Source organism: Pocillopora damicornis, chromosome 14 (assembly GCF_964200805.1).
Source record: "Pocillopora damicornis chromosome 14, jaPocDami1.2, whole genome shotgun sequence".
In the NCBI taxonomy this organism is placed as follows: Eukaryota; Metazoa; Cnidaria; class Anthozoa; order Scleractinia; family Pocilloporidae; genus Pocillopora; species Pocillopora damicornis.
The window spans coordinates 14,781,651-14,805,813 of NC_142683.1; the positions used below are offsets into that span (position 1 = coordinate 14,781,651).

A 24,163-nucleotide genomic window follows, 5' to 3' on the forward strand; every position below is an offset into this window, starting at 1 on the left:
TTCTCGGTGCTTATGACTTAGTTCACATCAATATGTGAAGTTTATTTCTCTCACCGTTGTTTACTATCACTAAAGTTTTGTTGGTCTTTACCCTACGCATTAATACTTTTGCCAGCGTCCACCTTGTCTTTGTAAGCATCTGGGTTATTTTTGCCGAACAGTTTGGATTCACTTGCCGGCACTTGGATACACTACAGATAGTAAGTTTGTATAACTTTGGTATAGGGTTTGAGTGATACTTCATACTTAAATATTTTGTCTTTGTTATGTTTTTGGTTGAATCACTCACTCACGCATTCACACTTTCTCTGATCTCATTGTGTATTCGACATTTGTTATGGCTTTAGCTGATTTACAGCGGCTAACTACAAACCCTTTTCAGATGCTTCCTTTCAAATGAACTCATAGCAAAAGCAACTTACAAAAGATTTTCTTTTTCTCCTTGAAAATTTTCTGATCCTCCTAATAATTTGAATCGTTTTTTACTGACTAGGAAATAAGTGCGGGTTCATGTATTGAATTTTTCTCGTGAAGATACTCAACGTAAACAATAATCGACATTGATGATGTAACTAATCCGTCTTTTTGGATGGAAAGGCCTTATACTCGTACAGGACCTTAAAGTCTGTCTTGGCTAATGGCGAGTATGAACTCAAGACTATAGCCTTGTGAAAAGCGGCTCGTATAAGAAGGAATACGTGTTCTCGCAATCTTCACAATAGACTTCTTGATTCGGCATATAAAAGGGAAAAAATGCAACAACAAACTCTTTACGTCAGTTGAGACTCCCCAACCTTGAATACTAATGAACTTTTTAAGAATCTCAACTTAACTCTCTCTATACGCTTTGTATGTATTTGATCGCTTAAAAGGTCTTTGTAGTGTTAAAAGGAGTGCAATTTGAAAAATTCGTAACAATGATCTCGTGTAAACATGAGAACAAACTTTAAAAAGTACTCACGAATAACGAAAAGCAAATAAGACCTCTATTGAGGTGATTTTATCATTCAATTTCTGATGCTATTGTCCAATTTTCGGATACGTCTGTCCAAATTCGCACGCAACTGTCCGATTTCGGTTGCTATTGACCAATTTCGAACGCTATCGTCCGATTTCAAGCCTTATTTTTTTCTTTTTTTGGCGATTCTATTTTGGACATCATTTATTGATTTAATTTCGGACATTATTGTCCGATTTCAGACATCACTATCCGAGTTTGAGCACTCCTGTGCAATTTTGAATACCATTTTCCGATTTTGGACGTTATTGTCAGTTTTTGTACACCATCGTGCAATGTTCGACGCTATGTCCTCCGATTTTGGACATTGTATTCCAATTTTGAGCATTATTGCCCTATTTAGACACTTCTGTCCGATTTTGGACATTATGTTCTGATTTCGAACGCTATTGTTAGTTTTTGGACACAATGTTCCGAAATTTGGACACTATTGACTGATTACGAACTCTATAGTCCGAATTAGGGCTCCATTGTCTGAATTAAGATACTGCTGTACAAATTTAAATACCATTGCCCGATTTCGGTCGCTAATGTCAGTATTTAAGTACCGTTGTCCGATTTTGGACACTATTGTCCGAATTTGGACGCTATCGTATGATTTTGGACACCATTATCCGGTTTCGGACACTATCGTCTGACTTTGGACACTTTAGTCCGATTTTGGACGCTGTCATACGGTTTTGGACACTATCGTGGTCTATCGCCTGACTTTGGAAGCTGGTGTCCGAATTGGACACAACTGATCGATTTAAAACACTATTTTCCGATTTTGAAAACTGCTGTCCTCTGTCGTACATATTCTATCCTCCGATTTTGGACACTATCGTCCGATTAACACATTGATTGATCTTGCACATCACTGTCCGATATTGGACATTACTGTCCAATTTTTTGAACACTGTCCAATTTCGGACGCTGACGATAGTTTTAAGGCACCGTTAACCGTGTTTGGACACTATTGTAAGTAAGTAAGTGAGCAAAATACTGAAAAGGTTTATTGACAAGGTACATAAAGCCATGTAGTGATTTTATCTGTTACTCAGAAAATAAATATCTTTGATTTAATACAGTAATTCAAATATCAAATATAAGATGTCGTTCAATTTCGGCGGCTATTACAATAAAATATAATTATATTTGCTATCCATAAGGCAAAAGTTAGTTTCATCAGCAGATAAATAAGTTTATAACACTCATTAATTGGTAATATTTGTAACAGAAAGCGAGGTGCCCCCGCGCGGCCATTGTCTTATTTTGGACATTGGTGTGCAATTTTAAATACTATTCTCCAGTTTTGGACTCTGTTGTCCGCACGTCAACGTTATTAACCGATTTCGGACGCTTGTTTGTTTTCTTGCTTTGGGCATAATTGCCCTTAATTTGCTCTTTCCATTTGAGATCTAGCTAGTTTCTGGGACTCAGAGTTGACTCGGTGTGACTGGGCAGCATGTAGTAAATGTATCCCTCACATTCCTCCCCCTCCCTCCCCCCCCCCCCCTCACTAAATAAAGTCATTTATGCATTCTATTTAATAGGCACTATGATTAAACTTCACCTCCACCAAGGCAACCCACAAAATTTTTGTTTAAACTGATATCTGTCAACTGGATTCTGCTTTTCGTTGTTTCACCATGGACTGTTTAGCAACTCATGAATACCGCAGGTTGTTTTCTTCATAATGAACTCAGTTTCATACAGAAGGAAGCTGGGTGAATTCGACTGCTTTCAGGTCGATCTCATTTGATTTATTACCCAATTTCAGATCTTTCTGCGTCAAGCAGTACGTCAACTTATGCCGTCATCACGCCTCTCAGAATAATATATCTCTTAAACCGGGAATTAATTCCATCCACCAGTCGAAACACTCATGTTTTTAACTCTCTTGACGTCGATAATCAATTTCTCCTTTTCAATCATCTAATTTAGTTCAGCGACACAGATTTCATTCCGTATGTTTCTCTTTAAAGTACCGGCGTTTTTAAGAACGTCCCGAGTACCTTTATGTTGCTGGATTTCGTTTAGTGAATATTCTATTCCATTTCTGGTGGATTCTTTGGCACTTTCTTTGTTTTCAAAATTGGATTTTGGACCATTTATGCTCAACAATGAGGAAATCCGCGTTGGTCTGGAAGTACTAGTTATTGAAATGCACTTATCAAATATCGAGGAAAGCGCTAAAATAACCACATAGGTTTTATTTTAACGTCACCCAACTCTTCCAGCAATGTTTCAATATTTTCCTTAGGTAAGGAGGTGGTGAGCGGATGTTCTTAACGCTATTTTAAGCGCTGATGCCCTTCGTGCGCCTGTAAAAATGACGCATATACGTATTTTTTGGAAACGGTACACATATTAGACAAAATTTGACAACGGATGTAATTACCCTCTGAGGACGAAATCGATCGCAACATTCAGCAATATTAACTGCGCCTACTGCGAATAACCGTTCAGTTTAATAGTTTAATTGAAACGGTGATTATCTGATCAGATGCAATTAATCTTAATTGATTTTAAATCAAAGGCGTCAAGAAGAAAAACCGCAGCCATTTTGAAGATTGGGGTTTCGGTATTACAATAATAACTTCAGTTTTCGACCAATCAGAAGGCGTGTTTTTCTCTGACTCATAGTACTAAAACAGTAATATACGAAGAAACATTCCTTTCTAAATTTATAAGCATTTTAAAATCACGCGTATCATTCAGCCTTTAGCGGCTGTGTCAACGTTTTTTTAAACGACAAATACGCATTCGTGAAGGCAAAAAGAAAAACTTTCAGAGATGTAGACAATTGCACGCGCAAACTGCACGTGAAACGTAATAACGAAGCCAACTTTATGTTCATATTCTGACGTTCTAACGGCTGAGCTAATATCATCAAATGAACGCAGATAATAACTCACTTAAAGTTTAAGCACCAGCACTCAAGTCAATATTCCTAGATGACGCATATTCACACGCAAGGTGCCAAAAATCACATTTTTACAATATTGATCGAGAATATCTCACAGGTCACTCGTTCAGAGCACGAAACAAAAGATAGATTAAACAGAAACCCACATGTGATGTTAAGAAATAATCAACCGCATCAGTAGCAACTTTGAACTATTTTGCTGCCTTAGTGATCAATTCAAAGTGATGCGTCTGATGAAGATGAAATATCGGAGCACTTTGTAAAGCAGATACCGTCACATTTTTTGCCGTCACGCTGGCTCCGTCCGCCCGGCGCTCGAAGAATTTTCTTCGCCCATAGCGTTCTGACACGGCTAGTCTCGAGTACCGCCAAAATGCTTTGTGCGGAATGAAATTTCATGATCAATATTTATTAGAAAATTTTGGCGAGACAGGAATGATTAGCAATCCGTTTTGTAGAGCTCTGTTGTGATGTTGTGCGGATAAAAATTCTGCTGGCGTGCGGTCCTCAAGAGTTCTGCATGTGAATCACGTGCATTCCTAAGGCACGTGCCAGTTTGAAAAATTACCCAACGGAATCATGTCACGCGTGCCTCCATGACTTAAAATATTGTTGACTGCTTACTTTTTACAGCGTGAAATGCAGACTCAAACGATTTGATGTCTGATTGTCAAGACCGCGGAAAAGAAAGGTGAAAAAAAGTTATCATGATTTGAAAATAATAATTCCGAAGAGCACTATAAGGTAAAAACATGATCAAACTCAATCGCGAAAAATAATTATGAGAAATTTTGCTATTCAGATACATTGAAATCGCCAGCTTTGCGTCTAAAAATTGAGCATATTACTGCTTGTTCCCACGATATCCCTCCAGAATTTTTTAAAGATCAAATCTGATTAATGATACTTTTCCTAAAAAGGTGAAAATTACCACAGGAAATTCTGATTTATTTATGGCTCTGGCTTCGACCACAACCACGCCTACCGTAACAAGACCGCACTTTTTACATTCATGTACACGAGCAATTTTTCACGGCTACATGATAAATAATTTCCAAGCAGTTCCCACAACAATACGTTCTACTTAGAACTGCTGAAAGCTTTCTCGTGAGACAAAAAAAAAAATACATTAGAAAAACGCAATTTACATAAACAACTCGCATGGAAGAATTCAAAGTATTTTGTTTGTGGACATGAAAGCGGAAAAAACCCTTCAGCTGATGCTTCCAAATGAGAATATACGTGACACCTTATCTTGCAAGACACAATCAGGCCGTTTTACGGCGTCGGAATTTCTTGAAATTACAGTTTTCGCATTATATGAAGTACAGCTTCAAGATTTCATTTTGGAAGGGAAGTCAGTTGCTTCTTCTCGAGTTATCTGTTAGGAAACGTGTTCATCACTGGTAAATTTAATTCCTTAGCGAGATAGGAAGACAAACACTTCCAAGTTCGTGAACTTGCCAAGACACTTGTTTTTTCCGGCTAAATTCAGAAATTTGAAAACAGTCTTATTTTTCTAAATGATATTGTTTTGTTCTTTCTTTTAACTATTGCTGTCTGTGCTAGATTTTATCTCTCATTTAACCCTTAATTTTGAAGAAAAGACCTCTCGTCGATCACGCATTGAGTTTGATTAGTCATTTCGGCTAAATGTATCCCGTTTTTTCGTTGAGCTCGTGTTACTTTGTCAGGAAATCACGCTAGTCACGCGGTCATTGACGTGACATTGTGGAAACGGTGCTCCATTTCAGACAGATGAAATAAAGTAGGGTGGATTTTAGGAGAGGAGAAGTGTACCTGAGTGCCAGATTTACCATTTGTTTTTCTTTCTTTGGCAGTATTCCTAGTCACGAAAATTGAGAAATGAAAGATTAGGTCGGCTGGTCACTTAAGACTCCCGTAACACAACATGGCGCCATTTTCTACTTTTCCATTTCTTTCGCAGGAAAAGCCATTTCCGTGCTAATTAACTTATTCTACGCTTAGGACAGTTTAGCACTAATGAAAAATGGATAAATAGACAGGCATTGAGCGACAAGTGCTATCTTTTCCGCCGCAAAGTTCGAGAAAGTAGGAAGTTTTTCTGATATTCAGAAGTGGGGCAATGACCTTTGAGCGTGTAAAAACACACTACCTTCACGTAGTTTTTATTTTCCTTCTTCTTCTTCTTCTTCTTCTTCTTCACAAGCTAGCTTACATGTTCCCACGGTGTCCTCAACATAAATTTCCATAAACACTTCTACACAAGCCAACGTAAAATGCTCCAACCATAAGAAAAGGCAGTTCTGAAAACGTCCTATGAGGCCTTTTTAAGATTCGATGACATCTGCCGTCGTATTTTACTTGATATTGCTAAACTAGCTTTTGGTCCAAGAACGTGCCTGAGTATTTTTTTCATTACGTAACGCTTACGCAGATGTAAAAATTTCAGTTTCCCGACGCCATAATCTTTCGAATGTAGCTAAAATTTGCTCAGGAAATTTAGAACTGATATAACCTCGATATTTCGTACATGATACCACATGATGTCATAACGATATCGCCTTTTTCAAGCAACCCAAGATAGCGTTGGTTCTCTCACAATTGTCGCTAAATTCCCACATAAAAAAAATTTCTATGGATTTCTTGCAGCAAGTTTTAAGTTTGAACCGGTTTTGGAATCAATGAATGAGTTCGGCATCATTTGCATGTGACGCACGTTTTTAAAGCCACAAATGAAATTATGGTAACTTTCAGTCTGCGATTAAACTGCGAATTTTGTCCTTTGCTGATTAATTTTGACACAAAGCGACTTTCTTTGTTATGCAGATATCAAGCTTTGTTCTCAATATCTTGTACACCACGCTTAACATTAATATAAACAGTTCTTACACACTTGACGAAAATTGGCACAAGGGATAACTTTAAAGAGTGCTGGGACAAAATGAGTGTAAAAACTAGTTCTTACAGTTTTACAAATGTTCTTAATGGCCCATGTATTTCAATAAATTTTTTAAGTAATTTTTTATCCGTACGTCACCGTTCCAACGATGACCTTTTTATTTGGTATATTCTTTGAGAAATATTGATTCTGTCTGAATATTTATAGTTCGTAGGTTTGGTAGATCTGTTGAGATAAAACCTGAACTTCAAGTCAAATAAATGGCAGCTATTTTCTTAACTTCTTCTAGTCCTATAGATCTTTTTCATAATCCCTTTAGCAGACAATACAAATCAAACTTATTTAAAATCACATTAAACCAAAATTAATTTCAAACTTTAATGTGAGTGTACACGTTGTGAATCTAGTCATGATGGCTGTCAACGTGTCTTCGTACTCTGTTCTCTATATAGATCATAAGTACACATATCTCCGCAAAAATGCAAGGCCATAAAAGGTGAAGGTCGTCAAGGATATTGAAGCTAGAGGGGATGGAGTTTTTATCAGCCTGTACTTCAGCCAATTGTCAAGCCTCACAATATTGAGATGTTGCAATAGAGTTCTCACTTGCAGCTCTGTTCCTTCACAAGCTCTCTTTCAAAGGTTTGGTCTTTCACTTTTTTTATTATTCTTTAGCTAATGGGGTTGGTCATTAATTGTCTCTATTTTAATGAATCTATTTTCTTTCTTTACTTGTATTGTAGAGATAAATGATCAATTCTTTATAGCATTTTTTTATGATGTAGAATAGTATGATTTCGACATACTACGATTCAGTACAAAACATTAGATGATACCGAGGATTTGAGAACTGAAAATGGCCAGCTTCACGTAATTTCCCAAACCTTTTGCAGAAGTCAATGATTTATTATAGGTTTTATTTGATAACTACAAGTGTTTTAGAATTTGGCGTTTTTCTAATGAAAGGACAAGTCTTGAAAGGATAAGTCTTGAACACTTTTTATGTAGCTTCCGCACATAAAATGCTATTTATAAGTGAAAGTATTTTCTTGAGAAGAAATTTCCTTACGTAACAGTTTAAACATCCTTTTAGTCAGCGAAGGTAAGTGCACTTCGTAAGAAAATTAACAAGTTTTAATGGTAATCATTTTATAAATAATTATTATGCAACTATATATAACATCTAGTAATTTCTTTTCGATCCTCTAATCTTGCGTCAAATAAAATTAAATCCTTTTGGAATTTATTGTTTAGTTCAGTGAATTATGCTTTCAGGCTTTTGTGTGATGGATGTTAGTGTATAAGGTTCTGAACTTTGATACTTTAAGAGCTGCAATACCTTACATGCTGCTTATCAGCTTTTGGCATCACAAAGTTCTCTCAAGTCCAATACGTTTGATTCAACATTTAAAGAGCAATAAACAAAGAAACAATGGTTGTTAGAAATCCAGGCTCTTTTTGCTTTTTCAAGAAAGTTGCTACAACCTGGATAAAATCTATTCAAACAGGAGGATTTTTTTCGGCTGCAGCATGTGGGAGCCTTTCGGAGTAGAATTTAAGGGGCACCTCCACGACTTTTCTGTAATATCAGGGCCGTTTATTCGGAACTACGGTAAAGAAACACGCTTCAACTGTCGTGAGAGTTCAAATGACTGCTTGGTTGAAAAATGTTAGTGATTAGTGAAACTTAGTGAAAAGAGTTAGTGACTGCTGGTCAAACAGCTAACTTAGGCTTGCAAACTTCCAAGTATCAGGGTTTTCAATAAGAATTGTGATCGCAAGAGAATACTGTAAAGTAACTTGAAAATATCGTCCAAGTCTGAAAAGAGAAAATAACTCGGACCAATCAAATTTCGGCTTAGAATTTTGTGCAGCAGTAGGACAATTTTTTTATCTTGAATGCTCAAGAATATCCAGAGAATTTTTATGATGCACAAGATTGTGCACCTTAGTTGTAAACACTTCTATTGAAGATGGTTTCTGAGGATGTAGACAAGAATGTTAATATGAGTTAGCTATGAATCTTAAGTCATATTTTCACTAGATTGGCTTCCCAAGCTTTGCAAAAAATTATATTTTTGAGACTCAAAAAAAAGATTGAACCAACCGCAACTGTTTTTTTAGGATGAAGGTCAACAGTCATCCAGATTGTACGATCTAGCCTTCATGTTTATAGCCCTCGTGCAAGAAAAAAACATTATTTATATTTTACTTCTGATGTAAGAATTGAGAGTCTGCTCTGATTTTTGTAGTGACATCACTCTTAGGATATTGTTATTAGATTTAGGTTCATTACGAGGACACGAAAATTAAATTTCCTGAGACAATACTCGAGACAACTAAGTATATTTAGTATCTCAATTATTGTAACTTCACAAATTAAGTTAAGACCGTGGCATTTAATTCCTGTTGAAAACTGCAGACATTTCATGAGAGCTTTCGCATTGTTTTGGTTTGATATTAGAACCAATATTATGAGGATCACGGACTGTGATCCCAATATTTTCGTTGATAATTTTTTCCTTTGAGAAATTAACTATTTTACTCACATTTTCCATAGCAATGCTTCATTGACTTGTGAATGACAAAAATAATGATTCGACATCTAATTTTTTATCATAACTAAGAATACTTCTGTCATGACTTGGGGAACTTTATAGTTTTGTGTAGTTTAAGTACTGTAGACAGAGTTGTCTTCCATGAGTTAAGCAATTCAACCTATATTTTTAAATGAGTCATTAGTATTCCGATTTGAAAGAACCACTCAATATACACCAATAAACAACACAAAAGAGTAAAGCTTCTTAATAACAAGAATAAACATGATCTTTATAGGATGAATTAGTAACACCTTGAGAATGCTTGCAACTTTTTGGATGCTATCACTCTACAGAGAGTGGTATCTTTCCTCTTCCCCTCAGACTTGAATAAAAATTTAGAGATAATATCACTGTGCACAAGAAATCAGGTTTATCAAATTTTCTTAAGGACTAATCTTGAAAAAGTTATGGGGGAATGGAACTAGTGAAGGTAAAATTTATAGTAAAAAGTCATGTTTGGGAAAAAAGGGCCAAAAAGAGATGAATGCACAGCAAGTAAACTTGGAAAAATTCCTTCATCCCTCCAAATAATTATTTGAGAGCAAAAATTTAATAGTAGTGTCATTTTTGCCAAACTGATTTGTGCAGAAATCATTTGGACAAAAAGTTATAAGCATTAACAGAAATTTACACTTAAAACATGCGTCTTGGAAATTCCTAGCACCTGTCACTCTCTCTGTGACTTCGTGAACGTTTTTTCGGAGGGCATCAGTTTCCACAGTCACTCTGTCTTATCAGTAGTATCTTGTGTTGATACCTGAAGTAGATAGAAAATGTTATTAGTAGTAAGTGACAACGTTCTGCTCTTATGTATGACTCTGTCTTTTAGTGATCTTTTCTCGAACTTGACCGTCGGGTTGTCATGGGAACTGATCTTGACCCAGTTTTCAAGGATCACATCCGGCCAGATAAGGCATCAACTGTTGCCTTGCTTATTTTTACATTATTTTTTAGAAATGCTGAAAACTCAGTTTCCTCGTAGATTTCTAACTTAGTTGTTTAGGAAAGTATGTTTTTTTGCATGATGTTGATAAAAGATCTGCTATACTTCCACTGGTAAGTATGGGGTTTTCAAAAGCACCATTTATCGATGGTAATGCAAAGTCAGCATGGAAATTATTTCACGATAATTTTGCAGTTAAAACTAATTACTGGTAATTTGGAGCCTGAATGTGAAATGTATGGAAATCTAAGCAATTGAAATGTTTTTCGAAAAGTATTCCCCTCTGCCATTAATTTCTTGTTGCTGTTTTTTTAAGTTCTTTTGTTTGTTTATAACAAACTGATTTTTCATGCAATCAATTTTGGTATTGACCAACATATTAAATGATAACAAAAAGTTTTTGTAAACAATTGACTATTTCCTTTTTGATTTTGCTTTATAGATATTTAGAGGTAACCAAAGCGTTTTATATAACAATTTTATCTCGTATTTTAATTGAAAAGGGTAATGAAATGTGGTGTTACATCTTTGAGACGGTTATAATTTTTTAATGATTACAACTCTCAGGTTATTTTGATAGCCATGAAATTTTGTTGTTAATGGGTTCCTACTTCCACAGTTTCTTATTTTCTGTTAGAATTTCAAGCTAAGGTTTTTTTTTTCTTCTAGGCCTTTTGCTGGAACATGCAATTTTTTAAAAAAAAATATAGTTCACATAAGGGAAGTGTTTTGGTTTTTTAAAAAATATAGTTCACATAAAGGAAGTGTTTTGGTTTAAGTGCAAAAGATAATTGCTGTTTTTTAGACCTTAGCAGTGAAAAGATAAGATCATCCACTTAAGTTTAATTTCGTTTTGTCTTAGTTTAACACTTAAACTCCTAAGTGGCTATAATCTTATTTCTTCTTAGAGCATTACTCCTGAATCAGTCATTAAGGTTTTGAGAATAAAGAAAATTATCGCAAGCTAAAGGAGCTCGTGATTGTCAAATAAATTCTCCATTTCATTACCATAGGAAATATGTAAGAAGTAGTGTGGAGAAGGTTTTAAGGATTCACCTTTTTTGACAATCAAGGAAAACATAATTGTTTGCAGTGGTGTATCAAAGTTTACTTTCGTATCTTGTCATCAGAATCTGCTTTTTCATGAAATGTGACTAGTACTCCCAATTTTCTACATTTTTTTAACACTTAATTGCCTGATTAAATACTCATCAAAAGTCTAATTGCCTTTTGAAATTCTCATCTATCGCAAACGAAAGGTGTTAAAATTTACCCAGTTTCAAAGTAGACAAAAACTATCGGCAGTTTTAGTTTGATAAAGTATGCTGTAATTGATGATAACACAAAGTTGTGTCTTTATTTGAATTCACTGCTACGTACGTAATATGGAGAAGTGTGATGCCATAATTTTTAAATTTGTCCATGGCTCACGCCGGTATTGTATTTCTGCAGTTGTCTCCAAATATTGACTCCTCCATCTTTTTAAACCTAAGAAAGTATTGCTTGAAAATGTTTGGTTTCAGCTCTGTTTAACCTAAAAAAGTCAGTAAGGCCACAAATGATTTTAGCTTGATCAAAGAATTTCTTAAAATGCTGCAAAAATCGAAAGACTGAAACTAAAAATTACACGTGCAAAGAAGGTAGACCAAATGATTTTGTTGATATCATTTAATACACCATAAATTTTCAATTGTCAAAATATTGCCATGATGGTGTAATATAGTTCATGAAAAGTGGAGCACAAAATATAATTAGTGATTGAATAATTTTCTAATTTGGACTATGGACTAATTCAACGTTAAAAGGTTTATAAGCTGATAAGATTGTCTATAAGATTTGTTGTGTATTGCATTGTCGCAAGCAAACCACTGTGATTGTAAACATGGCTTACCCGCAATAAGTTCAGGAAAACCACTATTTTTTGGCCATTTGTTACCACAAAAAACAAATATTTACGGACAACTTCTCTGCAAGTAGGTACTTATCGTTAAAAATTCCTTTATTATACAGCGGCAGTACGTCGAGAGCATTGACATCAGCAGTGTATGGTAGTGAGTTAGCATATTTTTAATTTAGCGACGTGCAGGTAAATGATCGTGCATTTGTGATTATCATATTTAATGAGCATTGCTGTTCTTTGGAGAAGAATCTAATCATCTGTAAGGTAAAGGCCATATTTCTTTGTTCAATTTTTCTCTTTTATGGCTGGAATTCAATGTATCTGAAGCTTTCTCCGTAAAAATATTCCAGATAAGTGTCGTTGTCCTCGGATATGTTATGATCATGGGATTTTTCAGAGCTTCAGTCCTACTTCCTATTGTTATAGTTTTACGGAATGCACCATTTGTGATTACCCGAGGGAGCAACAGTTTACCTCCAGGACTCGACATTTTAAGCTGATGCTCCATGACAAGTTTTAAGGTGGTCATTCTGAAAAAAAAATATGAAACTACTTGTCTATTTGATATTTTTTAGATTTTCTTGCTTTTAGAACAGCGTAGGAACTAAGTTTCTCCTTTTTTTGTTTTAGTTTTTACTAAGACCTCTTCGTCATCTTTGTTCTAACTTGTGAAGGTGACAGGTTATGGTGCTGAAGAGAAAAATTTTTTTTGATAGGATTCTGTAAACAATGTTTTTTAGTTGTTCAGTCCTTTGATGACTGAAGTATTTAGAAACCAACATACACAAAGACTACGAGACAAATTTATTCGGTAATACATGAAAAATGAATATTATTCGAAACTGAATTTCCCCAGGGGAAGTTATTTTAATATTACTTTCGCATGTGTTTTTTTTTGCCTGGTTGAAAGTCATGAGATATGGCCAATATTTTCAGTATACCAGTATTTCTTTTATAGCTACCATAATGTTCTGTATTATTCCTTTAGCTTTTTGAAATCGTAAACTGGGTTTTCTTTCCATTTTTCACGAATTAGTGCTGCTTTGTGTAATAGATAATTTCTTGGGAGCTTTAGTGCACCTCGCACAGGAATACCTATGAAGAGCTTGCTTGCATGGTTTGTTTGTGTTAGTCATAATGGCTTTCCATTACGTACCTGTTTAAACTGGGGAGTTCGAGGCATGTTGGAATATGTTTTCTATGTCACTGGACTATGAAAATAATAGTAAAAAATTACCTCTGTGGATCTAGAGTTTTTAGCCATTTCTCTAAGAGAATACAAAAAAAAATACGTTGTGACGAGGTTCTAACTGCTCGAAACTTCACCATTAGAAAGTCTCTACGGTAACCAATTTACATCATAACTCAGTTGAAAAAAGAAAGTTATCTTTCGATACCCCTCACTGACGCAGCACCACAAATTCCTTAGAAACTTACCTCCTATTCTCGAAGAATAGAGCTTGTTTCTACCTTAATGCTTGTTACATAATACTGACTGGAAATAGCGTAAAACGTTCTTTGGTTGATAAATCATACTTAGATGTTATTAGACCCTTTTAGAGACACGCAGTATATCAATAAAGCCTCGACTAAGGATAACCTCTCCTTTTTCTTTTCAGGTCATATCTGAATTCTTAAACTCTTACTGATAAGCATCACAGAAGAGATGGTCAAGGGAGAGGGAGACACTACTGATAACAAGAGGAAAACTGCTCTTCCAAAAATCCAGGAAGGAACGTCGGACAGTCACCATGAAGGTGTTCCCAGTCATGACCATAGCAGGTTCATGCCATCCGTGGAGGAATGTCGGTACCTAAACGACCTGGGGCAGCATATAGACTCAGATAAGGTTCCTCATTATCATCATTACCGAACCATCTCAGAAAGAGAGGAATTTCAATCCAGGGTTCGGAGAGGTTCAGTTTCTATGAAGGACATTGAAGTGCTGCAAGAACGCTTGGCGATGGAGAGAGACAATGATAACAACATTTTGGCAGGAATGTCAGACTCTATCCAAATGGCAGGTATGTTGTGAAAATGCAGATGGAGCTAATTTCTCTGAAGGGACAATCTATTTCATGGTATTTGTAAAAAGATAATACGATTGCTAACTACTGCAGAGATGGGTTAAACACAACTCTGGTGCGTCCTGGCCACAATACGGAGTCCATAAAGCAAACTTTCAGATGTTTAGCAAAGCATTATGTTGATGATCTTGAAGGCAGGCAAATGATGATAAAGCACTTTCCGATTAAGTGTCGTGTAGTAAAACCAAAACAAAAGCAAAAACAACGTCCAATCAAAAGAAAGGAAATATTTTTACATTATGCTGTCGAAGCTCAAAGTTGTGGTCTTTGAAAAGTGCATATTTTGACTTATGATGCCATCTAGTATTTAAAGATTTTTTACGCCATGTACCAACTGAATTGGCAACCAAACAAAATCTCTTTCATCAATTTCTTGTAATTTAATATCATTGTTTGTCAATCTTATTATTTCCTATAAAGGAGGACTTCGAAAATCTCAACGCAAATTGTCAGGCATGCAGACTCTTTACAGTGCAACAGACATCAGCGCTAGTTTAGATAAATTTCCAGCTCAGTATGACCGTAATCCTCACGAGGTAAGACTCAGAAGATATTACAATGGCTGTAACTTTTAGATCAATCCACCTCTCTCTGGCCAGTGTTAACGACCCAACAAGGCTGGGGTGCTCAGAATTAGAAACCTTATTCTATCACTGTTAAATCGAGTTATCTCGCATTGGTGACAATGCACATGCGCAATCACTTCCTGTCTCGCGAGGATGACAACTCTATCAGTGTGAGAGAATGAAACTACAATGGAGATCAAAACTCCTTTGGATAGTTATTGAAAAAGTAACCTAAGTCCAAATATATTACAAAAGACTACTTTTAGCCAATTCAGTCATATACAAAGAGCCTCCTCTGCCTAGACTAACAATTTTGGAAAAACCAAACAGTCACCACGTCTTGGTAAAGACGCATAAAGTTCAACATTGTTTGGAGGAGCTAGGGGAAGGATTCGATTTTCGTAATAATAGGTTAAGTTTAGCTTTATTTTTTGACCCCCTCTGTAGTATAAAACCCCTCAAATTACCAATACCAAACTGGAGAGATCTCCAGTGAATTCGTTATCAGTGACAAAGATAACACGGTCACAGTCTGGGCGACGTAATAAGCAAGAAGGGGGCCAATGAATTTGGGAGGTAGCCCTCAAAACCCTAACATCAGTAAGCAGATTCTGCATGCTGATCTCCATACATTTCCTAAGGGGCTGGCAAGGAGAATTTGTTTAACAATCAAGAGTTTCTTTTGTTGGTGACCATTTCCCCCATTCTCGTGACCTTAGTATATGATTTACATGTAATTTTATAAGGAGAAATTAGACACTCGTCACTCTTAGAGGCCAAAGGGTTAACAGGCGTTCAGTACACTTTAATATGACTTGAATTTGTTAACCAGGTAGTAATGAAACTTCTTTTGGTTTTAGGCATTTGTTGAGTTGGAAGAACTTAGCAAACATGGCGAGGAGATGGAATGGAAAGAGACAGCTCGATGGATCAAGTTTGAAGAGACTGTTGAGGACGGTGACCGCTGGGGCAAGCCACATGTGGCTTCACTTACCTTTCACAGTTTGCTAGAACTACGCAAAGGCTTAGAAAAAGGTATGAACATCCATAGTTGATGGTTCAATCTTCCAATCACCCTTTTTCTTGAAGATATATTGATATTGTTAGATCAAAAATTCTTTTTTGTCACTCCTGGGAGTGAAAGTGAGACGGGTTTACCAGGGAACGTAAACTTTATTGCTAGTGTACTTATGGCTTAACATGTATTTCATTTACTCAGGTACTGTCTTGTTGGACTTGGAGAAGTTTGATTTACCTAATATCGCTAAAGCTGTGGTAGAGAACATGGTGATGTCAGATCAGCTCAAACAGGAAGACAGCAACAAAGTTCTCACAGCGCTATTGTTACGACACAGACATCAACATCAACGCCGTCCGTCATCCAAAAGGAGAAAGAAGTTGGCTGTAGGAGCTGATAACTTGGGATATAATGGCCAAGTAGAGACTGCAAACGGTATCATTCGAATGAACATGAATGAATCTAATGGTGATGTGCAGAAAACTCAGGTTTGTACTTTTATTTAAACGTGAAGCCAGTTGTCTTCTCTCAGTTAAATTGTTGTTTGAAAACTATTACCATAGATAACCGAGGTTATGGCATCCTTTCTTTTGAAACATTCAGGTTGAAGGGTAAAAGGTTTGAGAGGCCACAAATGTAAGACTGCTATGTGGGGATTTTGATAAAAATAGACAAGTTTATGAAACATCATCGTTATCAAGATCAGAACCATTTTTGTTGTCACGATCAATATCCTCCACATAATCATTATCATTATCGTTACCATCATCATTATGGTTATCCTTTGTTTATCATAATCGATATCATTATTACCACCATTGTCATTATCGTAAATTATCATTAATTACAATTATCATCACCGCTATCGTCATCGTTGTCATGGTCATCATCATTGTCATTATCGTTACCGTTATTATCACCAGTACCCTTATCAGTATCACCTCTATTACCATCACCATAACCATTGCCATCACTGTTACCATATCATTATCATGATCAGTTTGATGGTGGTCGTCGTGCCGCGAAACAATGACTTTCTATCACCTCTATTACCATCACAGTAACCATTGCCATTACTGTTATCATACACTATCATGATCAGTTTGATGGTGGAGGCCGGCAGTCACAACTTCTCATTTTTATGCTTGTAATAAACCTCTCCACATGTTTTTTTTTTCATTATGAGCAGGATACACTTGACATTGAATCTGCTGGTCTGGATGAAAATGAAGAGAAACTGGAGTCAGATGTGAAAGATAAAATTCCTCAGGGAGCCGAAGCCACTAACGTCCTTGTTGGAACACTGGATGAACTGCAGGATCCAGTGATGGCGTTTGTGCGGCTTGCTAAAGGAGTCCACTTGGGGGAAATGTCAGAAGTTTCCATACCAGTAAGGTTCCTGTTTATCATGTTGGGTCCCAGCTCACATGGAGAAATTTATCACCAGATTGGGCGCTCTGTGGCCACACTTATGTCCGACCAGGTAAGGGCCTCAGTTGATTGACAAAGTTGTTCTGACAGGAGAACCACAGGGTGCTTGAAGGCTATTACGTTAGAAATCTAGCTCTGGAAAGCCTTAATAGAAAAAGGTAATTCAAGTCACCCAAAAATAAGAGAGATTTAACATTAACTGCCTGCTTACTTAATATCAAAACGCATTTCAATTGAATGTCGTAAAACCAAAATCAAAGTTGTTATTAAGTCTGTAACTCTCAGATCTGATTGTTAATTCTCCCCTCCAGCTGTCACACATTTCCTTGTAAATCAGTTACAAGAATTTGGCGTTAAATCAAGATGACAACTTCTACCTGATAAGTTTGAGTACTCTAATTCTCATTACCAGTTTGCTGGATAGTGAATGGATATTATTCTTATTCAAAAATTGCTTTAATATATAATTGTAATGTCCACGAAGATTGTGAAACAATTATCATCTTTTTTTTCAGGCTTTTCATGACGTTGCTTACAGTGCTGACTCTCGCGAAGAACTCCTGTTAGCCATAAACGAGTTTCTTGAAGACACTCTAGTTCTGCCACCAGGCAATTGGGATCGAAGTGTTCTACTTCCCATCCTCATTGCTCAAAGCAGAGCCATAGCTCTCAGAAGAAAGCTGGCCAAAGCAGGTAAGAATATTGCCCTCTATTATAATTGTAAACAATTCGAGGAACTCTATAGGACCTGGGAGTGAGGGTTTGAGGGAGTTGTTAGCTCGTACATGGATTTATTAACGAGGGGAGGGGGGAGGAACGGCTTGTAAACTCCTTTGAAAATTGTAAGCAAAACTTCACTTTTGTGGGCACATGATTGGTCTTGTAAATTGTGAAAAAGTGAAACCCGTATATTAATTACGTTTTGTTAGCGGGGAGGTAAAGTCAGAGATAAGAACTTAAAGACGTGATTTTACCCTTCAAACTTCACCTTGTGGCGATTTATCGACAGCTTCATCCTCCCATTCGGAAGGAGACACTGCCTTGGCTCGGACAGGCACCTTCTTTGGAGGACTCATTCAGGATGTGAAACGACGAGGCAAAGTTTACCTCAGCGATTTCAGAGATGGTTTCAACCTTCACACTCTCCTGGCATCGCTTTTCCTGTATTTCGCTTTATTTGCGACGAATATTGCCTTTGGAGGTCTGTTTGAAGACAAAACTGAAGGTTGGCTTGGTTTGACTGAAGTGATTTTTGCAGCTTGCGCTTGTAGTATCCTGTTCGGGCTGTTTGGAGGGCAGCCCATAATGATCATTGGCGCCACTGGTCCGATGTTGGTGTTCGAACAAAGTATATATGAGGTAAATATTTGCCCAACAATTGCACGTTCGGTGCCCATCATGTTTAAATTCCTGGGCTGAACGCGGACTGGCGCCTATCCAAGGATAAATTTCAATCCAGATTTCCATACTCCTTTGTTTAAAAGCCTTTTTATAGATGATTTTCTCTCTACTTTTTAGGGCCTCCAATTATCAAATTGTAGACAAAAATAATTGTATTGAATTTTGTTTTAAAACTATCAGCTCTGAAATAAGATTTCACATTAACTCCGGGTTAACTTAACCCAGCTTTGAATAAACCAGCCTTGGATAGAGGGAGGTATTGAGAGAATAAAGTGTTTTGCCCAATAACAAAACACACTGACTCAGCCAGGTCATTGCACAAAATTTCTCTTTCAAGCTTGAATTGCAGAAGTCAATATTCATGCTTGATCGTCATTATCATTATTTATTTCAGTTTTGCAAAGCATACGATGTGGAGTTCCTTACCTGGCGCTGTTGGATCGGTTTCTGGGTAATGATCATCCTGTTTGGCGTGGTAGCCTTGGAGGGATGTTTCTTGATCAAATACTTTACGCGTTTTACGGAGGACATCTTTGAACTTCTCATTTCGGCAATCTTCATTTATGAGCCAATTGCACTGCTGATCAAGGTAAGAGCTTAATTTTTGTCTGTGTGTGTAAGTTGTTTCAAATAATTATTGCTTGTGTTGTTCAGATATTCAAGTCATTATTTTCATAGCCTTAAGGTAAAGCATTAGACAATAATTTTCCATGTGGGTGTTGGAGGATTCTGAGGGATCACATGATTTTTAGGGGACACGAAGGAGGGGGGGGGGGGGGTTTAGTTTTAGCCAACAGAGTACAAAGGGGGAATATGAAAAATAGACTGAGATAACCTAGCAATGAGTTGGGATCATAAAAATATTAAAAAGCCTCACAGGGGGATCAGGTAAGTCCCTCCCCCACCCCCCATCCCCTGATGTTAAATAGCAATGGGTCCCTAATTAACTACGATTATTTGCAGCTTTTCAAAAAGAATCCGCTGAACAGAGCGGGGACGGGAAAATACTCAAGTGAGGACGAAGTCAAAGGAGAACCCAACACCGCTTTATTGTCCACCATCTTGGTTCTAGGAACGTTTTTCATCGCTTTTTACATGCGTAAGCTCAGAACAAGTCACTTCTTTGGAAAGCGGGTTTGTACAACTTTTTGCTCTTTGACTTTCATTTTGGCTATTTTCAGCATGACGCTTTTGTTTGGGAATGGGTGTTTACCTGTTTCTGTTCAGTTAAAGAGCCGTTAAAATTCCAATAAGGGTGTATTTACAAGGAACAGATTTTCTAGATATGAAAGAAAACGAGCGCGTAGAACAAATTTATACTTTTTAGCGGCTACAAGCGCGGGAAAACCACGCTCTGGCACCGTGCTCTGGTACCACTCTCAACCAATTAGATGCAAAACTAAACTCAGTCGTGACTTGGTTACTCCCGTTTTCACGCGCCTGTTTTTGCATTGAATTCTAATTGGCTCCAAGTCATATTTTTCGTTCGATCTTATTGGCCATCGTGATTACTTTCGTTAAGTTTATAACTGCGCTTTAATTGAAAAACGTTCCTTTCGTCTCCTTACAGGCCCGAAGACTGGTCAGTGACTCGGGTATTGTCATCGCCATGCTCATTATGGCTCTGCTCGATTTTGCCCTCGGTGACAAAGTCATCACACAGCATATATCCATTAACAATCCTTTCACAGAAGGTTTCAAGCCCACCCAACACGATAAGAGAGGTTGGTTCATCAATCCTGGAGGCATGAACAAAGAAATGTCGATGCCATGGATCTTTGCAGCCATCATTCCAGCAATTTTTGTTGGTATCTTGCTGTTCATGGAAACCGAAATGACCGGGGTACTTTTGAGCAAGAAGGAACACAAGCTGGCCAAGGGTCCTGGGTATAATATGGATATGTGTGTGGTGGGTGTGTTAGCCTTCGGATGTTCCCTGCTGGGGTTGCCATGGATGTGCGCGGATACAGTGCGATCAGCTTCGCACGTGAATGCACTGTCAATCTGGAGTACGTCGCACGCCCCCGGAGAGAAGCCGCATCTTATTGAAGTCAAGGAGCAGAGGATCTCGAACATCATAGTTCATGTCCTGACAGGTGAGCTTAAAACCTGAATCTAGTGGGGAGAGTTACTCACGGCACTCAACTGAAAATTGCTCCAGGAAATTCTTAGTGAAAAATGCCGAAGTTAACGTTAATTTACCCCGGGAAAACCTGATTAAATCTTGAGGGGACTTACCATAGAATAACACTTTACCCAGGGGGAAGAAGCAATACTTATATTCGCTTCATGTCACGGAAACTGCATGGGATAGCTCAGACAATGTATAGAATTTCTTTTGACAATTTTTTTCCGTTGTTGCAGGTTTGTCCATTCTGCTTGCTCCCGGGCTGCACGTTATTCCCATCCCGATTTTCTTCGGCGTCCTGTTGTACCTGGGTATTGTGTCCATGTACGGGCTGCAGATGGTGGACAGGTTCATCATGATGTTTATGCCACGTAAACATCACCCGGATGTCGGATACGTCAGGAAGGTACGTCTTTTCTTTGAACCCTAAGAGAGATCAGCATCTAATTTCCCCTCACAGTAAAACTACTGAATCATTCATTAAGATCAGGAGAATAAGTGAAATGATCGCAAACCTAAGGGTGATGTTTATGAAAAAAATTTTCCTTGTTAGCACCTTAAGAAGTGTATAGAGCGCAGTATGGAGAATATGCATACTGATGTGAAGATGAAAAGGGTTAAGAGGACTGAGGGTCTGAGGGTCTGGGGTTCTTTTCCTCTAGGGTAGCCAGAAAATTTTCGGGAGACGAAAGATCTTGGGTACGAGTCTTCCTTTGTGCCTTTGTCATGGCACAATGTGGTGCTCACTACGCCGCATGTGGCGATGGAACGAACAGAGGAAATAACTTTTTTGCTTACTTTTTTTCTCTTTTTTTTCTCTTTTTTTTTTTTAGGTGAGAACCGGAAAGATCCATTGCTACACAGTTATTCAAGTACTAGCCTTGGCTTTCCTTGTCGGAATCAAGTTATCTCCCCTGGCACCATCATTTCCCTTTTTCATCATTTGTTTGATTCCTCTGCGCAAGCTGTTAACAAGGTTTTATAAAGAGGAGGAACTTGAAGAGGTAAGATGACCCAAAAATGTTCAAGATCATCTCCAAAAAATGTTGCCTAAATTCTTAAATGTTTTAATAACAATTCTTGATAACAATATAATCTTCCCATTTATAGTCCTTGTCAGTTTTCTTTATTTTATTCCCTGGTGCGGAATAGAGTATTAGGGGTAACGTTAGATTTTCGTCTTCTACACAAGTCGAATAACAGCCTTTTTTATCGCGATACGGCCCAAATAAATATGACACTTTCGGCATTGTTGCTCCAAGCAGTATGCATGATGCGTGCCATATTAGAATCTCACAGTGGCCAAATTTACCATAGAGTCTCTGAAGTTCACTGATACAGAATCGGAGCGCGGAATCTGGAGATCAGGGGTTCGATTCCTTGAAGGGACCTCGATTTTTCCTTTTTTCCATGTGACGAAAAACATATCTCCTATTCTATAACTATTTTATTTTTTGGCCCTGAACTTTTTAACTCCCAAGCTCCGACTGTTAATTCTCCCCTCTAGCTGCTACACGTCCTTGTGAATTAGTAACGAGAATTTGGTGTTAGATCAAGATAACAACTCCTTCCTGATAAGTTTGAGTATTCTCACCTCCCTTTTGCTGTAAATATATGCGTTTTACAAGGAGAAGTTACATGCTAATCACTAATGGTAGTAAAAGGGTAAAAATGAGAATTTTGAAATCTTAACAGTATTGTCAATACCACCGAGAGTTCTCTGTAACTTCTTATTTTTATTGTTTGCTAAAACAGCTGACTTATATTTTGGTTTCATTTTGTAGCTCGACAATTCGGAATCAGAAGACGAGGACAGCGATTTTGAACTATAATTCAGTCCTGCATCTGCCGTGTCCTGCGTGACTGGTGTTGTGTGACTCATTTTACGTCTCTATCATCATGCGACACATGAAAATTATTTATTCGACGTGAAGGGGAACGCGATAAAAACACTGCTTGGTTTCCAGCCAGACGGAAAGAAGTCTTTATCCATGCAACACTGAAAAATGATCGTACTTAACATATCACTGGCAATTGAAAACAAATTATTTTTCACGTTACCGTATATTTTTGTGTTTGGGTGGAATAAAAGTTACGAGGTATGCACAGAGGCCCACACGAGGTGCACAGCGCTAATCCACTTGCGCGTGTCCCACCCTTCACGCGTTCCTCGCGTTTGCTTCGCACGTCCCTTCACCCCAGAAAAATGCAAAACAAACTACTACCGTTCCACAATCTTCTATATTTTCAGCTTCATTATCATGACTAATTGTGGCATCTTCTTCAATCTCTGCTCGTTTACAGTGAGCTATCAGTGAATCCTCTACTCCCACTTGTTACATCACAAATTTGTAGGTAATTTAAGGCCTTCCATGCCAGCTTTTACATTTTTTTAGACGCTTGGTACATTAAGCATTTATTCAGGGATTCTGTTTTTCTACAACATTACCTTAAATCAAAGATTTTGTAGATAGTTCTGCTCTATATATCAATATTTTTGTAAAGGTTATATTTTGTATAACTTAAAGTTATTAAAAAATGTAGAATAATTTCAAATTATATTTCATATATTTGCAATATTGGCAAACTACCGGAAAATTGGTGTTAATTGATATATCTTAATTATTATCCGGAATTCAATTTTGGAAATGGAATCTTAAATCAAGATAGCATCGTTCAGTTGATGAATTTGGATATTCTCGATACTTGTGTGTTGGAAAATGTGATGATGTTGTAAGGAGAACTTATTTGTTGATCAAGAAGGCATCCTTCAGTTGATCAATTTGTATACTCTCGATACTCGTTTGATGGAAAATGTGATGATGTTCTAGGGAGAAGTTATTTGTTAATCACTTTTGCGAGTGATGGGGTTAAGCCCTGACTTAATGAAAGACTAACATTTTAAAAAATTACAGTAATGTCTTAAAAAGCTGAGGAAATAAATAAATAGAAAACAAAACACTGGAAAAACGTGAAAATATCACTTGAACAAACAATGTATCTGGAAAAACTTTGAAGAGTCCGCCTGAATTCTCATTATGCTTAAAAAATTTCCAGTACCTTTTTAGATTTTTAGAAGAAAACTGAAAGTGTTTCCGAAACCTATTGATTTTTTTCCGCCATGAAAAACCACGTCGTGACATTCTAGACAGGAGGGTAACCTTCCTTCGAATGCGCCTGAAAATTGATTGTTGTTTAGTAACTTGGCCGCTGACCAAGAGGGTAGAAGACTCATATCACGGCTGCACTCGAACCCTAATGATTCGAACCCAAGCG

General features: G+C 37.2%; 1 protein-coding gene and 1 long non-coding RNA gene across 5 annotated transcripts; one reads left to right on the forward strand and one right to left on the reverse strand.

Moving 5' to 3' along the window:
* Nucleotides 1-5,741: 5,741 nt before the first annotated feature.
* LOC113664334 (uncharacterized) lies at nt 5,742-6,180 on the reverse strand. Its single transcript, XR_003445624.2, has 2 exons — nt 6,067-6,180; nt 5,742-5,775 (listed from the first exon to the last, which is right to left on the reverse strand). It is a non-coding gene; the product is annotated as an uncharacterized LOC113664334 (long non-coding RNA).
* Nucleotides 6,181-7,288: 1,108 nt separating this feature from the next.
* On the forward strand, nt 7,289-23,857 carry LOC113664336 (anion exchange protein 2). Of its 4 annotated transcripts, none has more exons than XM_027179932.2 (14): nt 7,289-7,455; nt 13,876-14,280; nt 14,764-14,879; nt 15,770-15,944; nt 16,129-16,415; nt 17,117-17,410; nt 17,874-18,051; nt 18,368-18,717; nt 19,154-19,348; nt 19,723-19,893; nt 20,330-20,855; nt 21,124-21,293; nt 21,721-21,891; nt 22,672-23,857. In XM_027179932.2, exons 2-14 carry the CDS (start codon nt 13,923-13,925, stop codon nt 22,717-22,719), a joined length of 3,039 nt encoding a protein of 1,012 aa, XP_027035733.2. In that variant the 5' UTR covers nt 7,289-7,455; nt 13,876-13,922; the 3' UTR covers nt 22,720-23,857. The 4 variants fall into 4 exon arrangements, with proteins under 4 accessions (XP_027035733.2, XP_089049830.1, XP_089049832.1 ...); XM_089193704.1 differs by lacking the exon at nt 7,289-7,455 and adding an exon at nt 12,113-12,329; XM_089193706.1 differs by lacking the exon at nt 7,289-7,455 and adding an exon at nt 12,195-12,333.
* The last annotated feature ends 306 nt before the right edge of the window (nt 23,858-24,163 follow it).